We start from the raw sequence: 12239 nt of genomic DNA on the forward strand, positions 1-12239 counted from the left end.
GATCAGTGGAGTTTTTGATGGAGGAGTTTTGAAAGCAGAGGCAGGTGGTCGCGGATGACCTGGCAAAAGTGACTGAGTAAATTGGGGCAGCTCTGGACAGGGTGGTACAATGGTTGGAGGCACAGAACTCGATGATCCAGAAGATGGCGGAGACGATCTCTGATCATGATGATCGAATCACCTCCTTGGGGACGGAGGTGGCGGAAGGGCAGAAAACAATGAAGGCCAAGGTCAACACCCTGGATAATATCTCCAGACGCCAAGATTTGAGGATCATTGGGGTGCCGGAGGGGAGAGAAGGTGCAAAGACCACAGACTATGTGACGAAGATATTTGGGCCGCTGATGGGGGAGGAGTTTTTCGGACGCCCTTCTGAAGTGGACCGGGCCCACTATTCATTGCGAAGGAAGCCCAGACCTGGGGATTACCGTGAGCGATCACAGGTACTTAGACAAAGAAAACGTCTTATGGTGGGCCATGGAAACGCAAGTGCAGGTGGGAGGGCCACATTATCAGAATTTCTCAGGTCTCCTTACCTGAGAAAGGACATATTGGCCCTGGAGGGAGTGCAGAGGAGATTCACTAGGTTGATCCCAGAGTTAGATTATGACGAGAGGTTGAGTAGACTGGGACTGTACTCATTGGAGTTTAGAAGGATGCGGGGGGATCTTATTGAGACATATAAAATTATGAAGGGAATAGATAGGATAGATGCGGGCAGGTTGTTTCCACTGGTTGGGGAAAGCAGAACTAGGGGGCATAGCCTCAAAATAAGGGGAGGTAGATTTAGGATGGAGTGTAGGAGGAACTTCTTCACCCAAAGGGTTGTGAATCTCTGGAATTCCTTGCCCAGTGAAGCAGTTGAGGCTCCTTCTTTAAACGTTTTTAAGAAAAAGATAGATGCCTTTCTAAAGAATAAAGGGATTCGGGGATATGGTGTACGGGCCGGAGAGTGGAGCTGAGTCCACAAAGATCAGCCATGATCTCATTAAATGGTGGAGCAGGCTCGAGGGGCCAGATGGCCTACTCCTGTTCCTAGTTCTTATGTTCTTACCAGGACGTGGGAGCAGAACTGGTGAAAAGGCGAGCGGGGTTTAATGAGGGCAAAACGGTTCTTTATAAGAGCAAAGTGAAGTTGGGAGCGGTGTACCCAGCCTGTGGGTAATGTTTGGAGACAGAGACCATTATTTCGACACACCGGAGGAGGCAATGTTCAGGAGAATGGACCAGGGAAAATCTGAATGTAGTGGGTGGTTTCACTGCAGGTGGAGTTTCGGGTTTTTTATTACTTGTTGTATTTTTCATACATCTATTATATCTGTAATCCTGCATTTGGGGCATGGGGCTTTTTGGCATTTTAAAACATTCTTGGAAATTGTTAGAAATGTTGGGAGACGAGGGGGGGGGGTGGGTTTGTATGACTAACCCCCTTATTATTCATGAAAGCCCCACCTTCGCGACCTTGTCCCTACGTGAGGAGTGGTGATCCACTCATTAAATCACCACCAGTCAGCTCTCCCCCTCAAAGGGGAAAGCAGCCTGTGGTCATCAGGGACTATGGCGACTTTACTTTACCAGGTTGGTATGAAGCTCAGTATTTAACTTGGGTTCGGGTAGTGGGGGCCTGTGTGTGGAATCATTGAATATATAACTTGCAATTTTCCCTGCTAGCAGAGATGCTAGTTAACGGGGGGGGGAGCCGCGGCTGGGTGCCGGGAGGGACTTTTTGTTTTCAGTTTATTGGGGTAACGAGCCTAGGGTGGTTGGGTTTTCTTGTTTGGGATAGGAAGGGGGGGCTGGTGGAAGAGGGGTGGGCTGTTGGTTTGGTGTTCGGCAGGGAGGGGGGGTTAGGGGGAGGGGCGGTCTGCTGACGATGAAGGTTTTTTTGTTGAGCTACTGGTTTGAGGGGTATGGTGGCCACCCTGGGTAGGCCTGGAGCCTGGGTGAGGTGGGGCCCTGTCAGACTTCCTTGCGGTTGGGTTATGGCTGATCAGTGGGGGGGGGCAGGGGCAGGAGCATAGCAGAGGCCCCAACCAGACTGCTCACATGGAACGTAAGGGGGTTAAATGGGCCAGTTAAAAGCTCCCGGGTGTTCACCCATTTGTAATGTTTGAAGGCGGATGTTGTTCTTTTTGCAGGAAATACATCTAAGAGTTACGTTAGCACTGCTGCCTCACATTGCTCGGGTCCTGGGTTCAATTCCAGCCCTGGGGGCAGTTTGCATGTCCTCCCCGTGTGTGCGTGGGTTTCTTCCGGATGCTCAGGTTTCCTCCCACAGTCCAAAGATGTGCAGGTTAGGTTGATTGGCAATACTAAGAAATTGCCCTTTAGTGTCCAAAGATGTGCAAATTAGGTGGGGTTTATGAGGATAGGGTGGGGAGTCGGCCGAGATAGGGTGCTCTTTCAGAATTGGTACAGACTCGATGGGCCGAATGGCCCACTTCTGCATTGTAGTGATTCTATGATTCAGGACCAGACGAGGTTGAGGAAAGAGTGTGTTATAACCTGCACGGGGTGGGAATGATTAACTATCCTGTGGTCCTTGCAGAATATGAGCTCCCCTGATAAGGGGGCAGGCACCGAAATAAAGTAAGTTTTAATTCTAACAAACTCAGTATAGACTCTTTGTGGCCTTATAAAATGGTGGATGGGACAGATGTTCCATTCGAGCTTTAATGTTCCATTGCTGATTAATAAGAGGGTAGCTTTTTTGGTGGGTAAGATAGTGGTGGATTTAAGGGGAATATATGGGATGGTGAGTGGAATGTTAGAGGGCATTCCTGCGGTCTTGGTGAATGCACAAGTGTCGAATTGGGAAGATACAGACTTTATCAAGAGGGTGTTGGCGACGACTCACATTGATTGATCATGGGGGAAGGGAGGGGCATATCCCTCTTGGCTTCAGGGATGGCAAAAGAGCTACGAGAGTTTATGGAGCAGATGGGGAGTGCGGACCCGTGGAGGTTCAGTTACCCGAGTGAGAAGGTGTTCCCCCCTCTTTTCTCAGGTGCATCGGGTCTACTCCCATATTGACTTCTTTGTCTGGAGAAGGGCTGCACTCAGCGACCCCGGTGAAGGCTGGGTATGGAGTTGCGTGCAGATAGGGGCCGCGTATGAGAAGATAACTTTTGTATAAACACACACAGTAAGAATTTTTATCAACTACAAACATAAAGACCCCACACAGCTACAGTAATCTATGTATAACCCTTAATGAATTCCCCCTTAACTGTTCCAATTCAATAACAAAATCCAAGTAAAACGAGAAACCCTTTTTCAAAGGTGTGGCCAAGCACACGGCATTCTTACTGCTATTAAACCTGTTAGTGATACTCTGTTCCCCTTTTCAAACAGCAGGTTTGAATTCCTTCCAGAAAGCAATTATCTCTTTTAAGTTATCAAGCAGTCTGGAAACAGCTTTTAAAATGAAGATAGAGAGACACTTCTTTCAACCTGTGCAGTTCAAACCAGTCCAAAACTTCAGAACGAAAGTAAAACTCAGAGCCACAGCCCAACTCCACCCACACAATGACATCACTGAAGCCATGTGATAAGACAAAAAGCCTTTCTGAAAGGGACACTCACATGACAACAGGGACAGGCCAGGGAGGGCGGAGAGGCAAAGATTGTATTCTGCTCCACCAACATTTGTGGGCGGTCTTCTGAAGGGGTGGGAACAGAAAACACACAGTGTTAGACAGTCCGACGCATGTAGCCCAGGGGTGGGTAGCTGGTGGCTTCAGTGGTCAGGGCACCCGGCCATGAGTGCCGCATGTGGTGCAGGGTAGGGGTTCATCCGCCACCCAGATTGAGGGGGGGGGAGGGGCGGTGACGGGGTTATTGGTATATGGGGCAGGTTCGCTGCTCAGGGCACAGTGCTGGCTACCCACTCTGGCTGCCTTGAGGAGGTTGTGCAGTTTCTTTCGGCCCTGCTGGCCGGTCCTCACGGCGTTGCCCACGGCTCTGATGACCTCTGCCACCTGCGCCCAGGTGCGGCGAACGGCAGTGGATGGCAGCCTCCTTCACACCCCAGGGCCGCCTGCCTCTCCTCCAAGGTGTCCAGCATGGTCTCCAGTTCGGCATCTCTAAACATTGGTGCCGCTCGACTTGCTGCCATCTTGTTGGCTGGGATGGTCTGTGTGGGGAGTGCCGTATATCTGGCTGCAGCTTGTCAGCCTCCTGAGTGTCAATCCCGAACCTGGCGAATCCAGCACCATTTCTCTTTGGAATCAATTGTGTTCCCCATGGAGCTGGTGCTAGCCCCTTAATGGTCGTTGAATTGGTCCAAACCCACCACATTCTGCCCAAACGCATACACATTATGATTGACCATTTGGGTAAGGTACAGGAAGAGCAACCATCCCCCATCAGGCTGCATTTCTTGAAGGTTGCAGTTGAAGATATTTGGGGTAGATGGAGAAACATTAAACCCTTATGTAAACTCTATGCTGCTCTATGAAAGCAGGTTTAGCTCACTATTGTTTTACCTTTCCACTCAGGTGAACCATTTTCCTGGGTTGGGATATATCACAAATAAAGGCAGCCTTGTGGCATCCAACTTCAGCTACATCCCAAAAGCTTTTCGCATGCCAGAGCAGAAGGAAGAATTTATTTTGGAGGTGAGAAAACTGAATCATTTAGAGTACACTTTAGTGTTTTTCCATCGCCAGCTAATGTTTGAAAATTTAAATGAATGAGTAATTATTTGTTCACTCTGGTGATGAGTTCTGGCAAACAATAGTCTTGGATTTTGCTTAGTTTCCTTCGGGAGCTGGGGAGAAATTTTGCCTAAATATGCTTTACCTCTCATGGGAATCAGGGTCTTCTAGGATAAAAGATCCACACTGATTGGCTTGATGGTCTATTTTTATAAATTTAGAGTACATAATTCATTTTTTTTCCAATTAAGGGGCAATTTAGTGTGGCCAATCCACCTACATCTTTGGGTTGTTGGGGCGAAACCCACGCAAACACAGGGAGAATGTGCAAACTCCACACGGACAGTGACCCAGAGCCGGGATCGAACCTGGGACCTCGGAGCCGTGAGGCAGCGTTGCTAACCCACTGCTCCATCGTGCTGCCCTTTGATGGTCTTTTATCGCCCTTCATGTTTGGCTATTGTCTAAAAAACATATTTCTGGAAGTTTATTGGAGTAACAATATGAGATTGATGGAGGAATTTAGCCCTTTCAGCACTGCCACCTTTGGCTATAGTCACAGAATCCATGCAGTGCAGAAGGCCATTCGGCCCATCGAGCCTGCATCTACCCTTCGCAAGACCACCCTACATAGGCCCAATCCCCCGCCCTACTCCTTCAAACCCACCCTAAGGGGCTATTTAGCATGGCCAATCCACCTACCCTGCACATCTTTGGACTGTGGGAGGAAACTGGAGCACCCGGAGGAAACCCACGCAGACACGGGGAGAAAGTGCAGACCACACAGACACACCAGAGGTCGGAATTGAACCCGGGTCCCTGCTGCTGTGAGGCAGCAGTGCTAACCACCGTGCCGTCATCATTGATGTGGGCCAGATGGATGGGGGAAAGCAAACAGTGTGTTTTTACACTGAGGTCTGTGTCCCGCATATTCTGGCCTGGAGTTGCAGCGGTAGATGCTTGGGAACATTTGACAAGACCTTTGTTTGGCTGTGACAGACATAAAACCTCCAACCAAAGAAGAGGAGGATAAGAATTGAATTGAAGGAATCAGAAGGTAACCATGCTGTCAGAAGAAATCCATAGTGAAGGCAAAATGATGATCACAGGCTCTGATTTTGATAGTGAGATGGGGAACCATGGGCACAAAAACTAGATCAACAGGGAAAACTCAAAAAGTTACATTCCAATCAGCACTATGTTAGCAGCAGCACAGGTAAGTTACAGGTATGTATTATATTTATTGGTCAGTGTTTTTAATGGTTAGCTAAAAAGAACCTACGAATAAATACAGACTACAAAGTAAGGGAGTGTGGGACTCAAAGAGAGAGGTTATTAAAAACAACACCGTAAGATGTTAGCAAAGGGGAAGAAGCTGATTGGTGAGTAGCTGTTGACCTTTTATTGCCCCAATCATAGGGGCAAGTCTTAACCGTATTTCTGTAAATTGAGGCATGACAGGGCACCTTAGTCCCATCAAATGTGCATCCTGTGTCCTGTGGGAATGCCAGGATGCTTTGCATATCCTGGACTACTGCTGTTGTAGGAAGTGTCATCCGTAATTTCTTTTTTTAAAAAATATTTTATTGAAAATATTTGGTCAACCAACACAGTACATTGTGCATCCTTTACACAATATTATAACAACACAAATAACAATGACCTATTTTATAAACAGAAAATGAATAAGTAATAAATAACAAAAATGAAAACTAACCCTAATTGGCAACTGCCTTATCACAAGTAACACTCTCCAAAAATATAATTTAACAGTCCAATATATAATTATCTGTAGCAACGACCTATACATATTATACAATATATATTAACAACCCTGAGAGTCCTTCTGGTTCCTCCTCCCCCCCCCCCCCCCGATCCTGGGCTGCTGCTGCTGCCTTCTTTTTTCCATTCCATCTATCTTTCTGCGAGGTATTCGACGAACGGTTGCCATCGCCTGGTGAACCCTTGAGCCGACCCCCTTAGAACGAACTTAATCCGCTCTAGCTTTATAAACCCTGCCATGTCATTTATCCAGGTCTCCACCTGGATAAATGTGGCTTCTTTCCACATTAGCAATATCCTGCGCCGGGCTACTAGGGACGCAAAGGCCAAAACATCGGCCTCTCTCGCCTCCTGCACTCCCGGCTCTTGTGCAACCCCAAATATAGCCAACCCCCAGCTTGGTTCGACATGGACCCCCACTACTTTTGAAAGCACCTTTGTCACCCCCATCCAAAACCCCTGTAGTGCTGGGCAAGACCAAAACATAAGGGTATGATTCGCTGGGCTTCTCGAGCACCTCGCACACCTATCCTCCACCCCAAAAAATTTACTGAGCCGTGCTCCAGTCATATGCGCCCTGTGTAATACCTTAAACTGAATCAGGCTTAGCCTTGCACACGAGGACGACGAGTTTACCCTGCTTAGGGCATCTGCCCACAGCCCCTCCTCGATCTCCTCCCCCAGCTCTTCTTCCCATTTCCCTTTTAGTTCATCTACCATAGTCTCCCCTTCGTCCCTCATTTCCCTATATATATCTGACACCTTACCATCCCCCACCCATGTCTTTGAGATCACTCTGTCCTGCACCTCTTGTGTCGGGAGCTGCGGGAATTCCCTCACCTGTTGCCTCGCAAAAGCCCTCAGTTGCATATACCTGAATGCATTCCCTTGGGGCAACCCATATTTCTCGGTCAGCGCTCCCAGACTCGCGAACTTCCCATCCACAAACAGATCTTTCAGTTGCGTTATTCCTGCTCTTTGCTACATTCCATATCCCCCATCCATTCCCCCCGGGGCAAACCTATGGTTGTTTCTTATCGGGGACCCCCCCAAGGCTCCAGTCTTTCCCCTATGCCGTCTCCACTGTCCCCAAATCTTCAGTGTAGCCACCACCACCGGGCTTGTGGTGTAGTTCCTCGGTGAGAACGGCAATGGGGCTGTCACCATAGCCTGTAGGCTAGTCCCCCTACAGGACGCCCTCTCTAATCTCTTCCACGCCGCTGCCTCCTCCTCTCCCATCCACTTACTCACCATTGAAATATTAGCGGCCCAATAATACTCACTTAGGCTCGGTAGTGCCAGCCCCCCCCATTCCTGCTACGCTGTAAGAATCCCTTCCTCACTCTCAAGGTCTTCCCGGCCCACACAAAACCCATGATGCTCTTTTCAATCCTTTTTAAAAAAGCCTGTCATCCGTAATTTCAAAGCTTTATTTCACTGCAGTGCATGCATGAGGGTGAGAGCCACGAGACAAGCAAGTTTCAGCGGTGAAGTTTAAAACTGTGCAGGCATACAGGGAATATGTGACTTCCAGAAAGATGAGGAAAGCCAGGCAGCTTGGGAGGTGGTGGCACAGTGGTATTGTGACAAGACCAGTAAACCAGAGACTCGGGTTCCAACCCTACCACTGCTGATGGTGAAATTTGATTCAATAAAAATCTGGAATTAAAAGTCTAATGATGACCATGAAACCATTGTCAAGTCATTAAAACCCATCTGGTAGGGCGGCTCAGTGGTTAGCTCTGCTGCCCCACGGTAACGAGGACCCGGGTTCGATCCCTGCCCCGGGTCACTGTCCGTGTGGAGTTTGCACACTCTCCCTGTGTCTGCGTGGGTCTCACCCCCCAAACTCAAAGATGTGCATGGTAGGTGGATTGGCCACGCTAAAGTGCCCTTTAAAGGGAGAAAAAAGAATTGGATACATTAAATTTTTTAAAACCATCTGGTTCCCTAATTTCATCCTAAGGGATGAAATCTGCCATCCTTACCTGGTCTGGCCTCCAGATCCACAGTAGCGTGGTTGACTCTTAACTGCCCCCTTAAACATCATGTACCAGGCTCAGCCTGATACAATTTAAGGTGGTCCACCGGGCACACATGACAGCATCTAGGATGAGCAGGTTTTTCGGGGTAGAAGATAGGTGTGCGAGGTACGCGGGAAGCCCAGCAAATCATGTCCACATGTTTTGGGCATGCCCGAAGCTTAGAGGGTTTTGGCAGGATTTTGCTAAGGCAATGTCCACGGTGCTAAAAACACGGGTGGGGCCGAGCCCGGAGGTAGCGATTTTTGGAGTGTCGGAGGATCCGGGAGTTCAGGGGGCGAAAGAGGCTGACGTCTTGGCCTTTGCCTCCCTGGTAGCCCGGAGACGGATCTTGTTAATGTGGAGGGACTCGAAACCCCCCCGAGTGTAGAGACCTGGGTTTGTGACATGGCTGGGTTTCTCAGTCTCGAGAAGATAAAGTTTGCCTTAAGAGGGTCAATGTTGGGGTTCTCCCGGAGGTGGCAGCCGTTCGTCGACTTTCTTGGGGAAAATTAAAATGTCAGCAGATGCAGTATTCCAAGGGGTGTGGAGGGCCGGATTGTTGTTTTATGGTTGGGGTGTGTGAAGATTGAGATGGGGGGAAATGTTTATTATACCATGTTGATGTCATTGTCTATGTTATTTTTATAAAAATTTTCAAATACCTTAATAAAAATTTATTTTTTAAAACAAAAAAAAATCTGCCCCCTCGAGAGCAATTTGGGATGCCGACCCAGTTTGCGATGCCCACGTCCCATAAGCAAATTTAGAAAAGTGCATCTTGCTCTCTAGTCGACATTCAGTTTTGAATGATGGAGAGTGTGATGGTTCCTTGTGGAGTGTAGCCAGAGAGAGGTCTGTGACACTGGGTGGCTCAGTGCTATGGAGGGAGGGCGAAGGTTGAAAAAGCAATAATAACAGGGGACTCAATAGTTGTGAAAACAGACAGGCATTTCTGCAACTGCAAGTGTGACTCCAGAGGGTCGACTGCCCTCCCGGTGCAAGGTCAAGGACCAGCTGCAGATCATTCTGTCAGGGGTAGGTGAAAATCCAGAAGTCATGATCCATAATCAGTACCAATGATAAAGGTAGGAAGAGGGCTGAGGTCCTGCAGGCCGATTTTGCAGAATTAGGAGAGAAATTAACAAGGAACCAAAGGTAGTAATTCCTGAATTACTCTTAGTGTCATGGTCTAGTGAGTAGAGAAATAGGAGGTTAATGCGGCAGGAGAGATAGTGCTTTAGTTTCCAAAGGCACTAGGACAAGTACTGGGAGATGTGGGATGTATACAAGCCAGTTGGTTTGTACCTCAACAGACCATATCGTCACAGAGAGGTTCACTAATGCTGCTGTATAGAATTTCAACTACGATGACAGGAACCTGAGTATTGTTTCTAAAGGAGAAAAGCTGAGCTGGAATTAGAAGGCAGAAAATTAGGAAGCAATTGTGGAAGCCAAAGAAAACAAAAGCTATAAAATTGACAACAAAGTAGTTTGGCAATGCTTAATGGTACATATTTCAGTGCAAGGGCTCTAGTGAATAAGGTAGCTGAGCAGAAAGCTCAGATAAATACATGAGGATGATGGCTATCACTGAAACAAAGAGTAGGAATGGCCGCTCAGCATTCCTGGTTAGAGAATTTTCGGAAGAGATTGAGAGTAGGATTTTTAAAAAAGGAGAGTAGCAATGTTGGTTAAAGAAACAATTCCAGCTATGAGGTGAGATTATATAGAACATGGAACATTACAGCGCAGTACAGGCCTTTCGGCCCTCGATGTTGCGCCGACCTGTGAAACCACTCTAAAGCCCATCTACACTATTCCCTTATCGTCCATATGTCTATCCAATGACCATTTGAATGCCCTTAGTGTTGGCGAGTCCACTACTGTTGCAGGCAGGGCATTCCACGCCCTTACTACTCTCTGAGTGAAGAACCTACCTCTGACATCTGTCTTATATCTATCTCCCCTCAATTTAAAGCTATGTCCCCTCGTGCTAGACATCACCATCCGAGGAAAAAGGCTCTCACTGTCCACCCTATCCAATCCTCTGATCATCTTGTATGCCTCAATTAAGTCACCTCTTAACCTTCTTCTCTCTAATGAAAACAGCCTCAAGTCCCTCAACCTTTCCTCATAATGTGAGAAGGATAATCAAATAAGATCGTATGGGCCAAACTGAAGAATAACTAAAGGACAATTACATTACTGGGAATGCACGATAGACTTCAGTCAGAGGGAGATAGAAATGTGTAGGCAAATTGCTGAATAGTGCAGAAATAGTACGACAGTATGGGTGGGGATTTCAATTACCCAAACATTATTATAGAATCATAGAATTTGCAGTGCAGGAGGAGGCCGTTCGGCCTATCGAGTCTGTACCGACCCTTCGAAAGAGCACCTAGAGCACCCTACTTAAGTCTTCACTTCCACCCTATCCCCGTAACCCAGTAACCCCACCTAACCTTTTGTACTCTAAGGGCAATTTAGCATGGCCAATCCACCTAACCTGCACATCTTTGGACATTAGGAGGAAACTGGAGCACCTGGAGGAAACCCCACGCAGACACGGCGAGAAAGTGCAAACTCCACACAGACAGTGACCCGAAGCCGGAATTGAACCTGGGACCCTTGAGCTGTGAGGCAGCAGTGCTGACCACTGAGATAATATCTGTGCAAAATATATAGAGAGGGCACAATTCTTAAAATGCATTCAGGAAAACCTTTTTAGCCAGTAGATAACAAGCCCAACAAGCGAAGGGGCAGTTTTGGGCTTCATTTTAGAAAATGAAGCAGAGCAGGTGGAAGAGCATTCCGGTGGTAGTAAAATTCAGTTATGAAAAAGGACAAAATTGACCAGGAGTATAATTTCTCAATGTGGTTAAGGAGGAGTGTGAAATATCGGATGAGATTAAAAATAGTACCAAAAAAAAATTAAGAGACACAGCACATTTGAAAGTAGATAAATCACAAGATGAAATGAATCCCAGATTATTAAGAGAAGCAAGGGAGGAAATAGCTAAGGCGCTGACCATAATTTTCCTTGTTATTTTGCCACAAGCGCCAGGGGACTGGAGGACTGCTAACATTGTACCCACTGTATAAAAAGGGAGGAAGAAACAGACAGAGTACTTCAGGCCAGTCAGCCTAACATTGAAACATTTCTGAAGTGCTATGTCATATCAACTTTAGAAGGACATGGATCAATCCAGGGCAGTCAGCACAGATTTGTTAAGGAAAGGTCATGTCTGACTAACTGTATTGATTTTCTTTGAGGAAGTAACAAGGAGAATTGATGAGGATAGTGTGTTTGATGTAGCCTGCATGGATTTTAGTAAAACTTTGGTAAGGTCCCACTTGGCAAACTAATCAGAAAAATGATGAGTGAAAGGTAAAAATATTTCTCTGCTGGCTGATAGGCCAGATCACCATTCAGAGAGATACTGAGCTGGACTGACCAAGAAAACCCTTGCTTTACTCCAAGTTGGTTGGTGCTCACTGTGGCGGGGAGGGCAGCACATTGTGTTTGGCCTGTGTCAAGGAAGATGACATCAGGCAGACTTATTGCTCCTCACCGCTATCGGTGATCCTTACTAAAAGGTGTTTGAGCAGTGGGCAGGATTATATTTCCATGGTTGAACTGCACAGCATGAATCAGTGTCTTCAAGCAAGGAGAGGATGAAATTAGATTGCAAGAAAAGTTGAGAACTGTAATCAAATGTAGCATTCATTAATGCTTTATTAAAGGACGTGTACGGAGGAGAGCTCATCACAGCTC

At 47.2% G+C, this 12239-nt stretch overlaps 1 protein-coding gene across 3 annotated transcripts in view; it reads left to right on the forward strand.

Moving 5' to 3' along the window:
* Window positions 1-12239, forward strand: part of LOC140411169 (probable tubulin polyglutamylase ttll-15) — a 204244-nt gene that overhangs the window by 27078 nt on the left and 164927 nt on the right. For 2 of the 3 annotated variants that reach the window (XM_072500257.1, XM_072500258.1), the window contains exon 1: window positions 4504-4619. The exons of the other annotated variant lie outside the window; for it this stretch is intronic. In XM_072500257.1, the coding sequence (XP_072356358.1) occupies window positions 4587-4619 (33 nt within the window). In that variant the 5' untranslated portion in view covers window positions 4504-4586. Of the gene's footprint in view, window positions 1-4503; window positions 4620-12239 lie in introns of those variants that run through there. 3 annotated transcript variants of the gene reach the window in all.

Source organism: Scyliorhinus torazame, chromosome 4, assembly GCF_047496885.1.
Source record: "Scyliorhinus torazame isolate Kashiwa2021f chromosome 4, sScyTor2.1, whole genome shotgun sequence".
In the NCBI taxonomy this organism is placed as follows: Eukaryota; Metazoa; Chordata; class Chondrichthyes; order Carcharhiniformes; family Scyliorhinidae; genus Scyliorhinus; species Scyliorhinus torazame.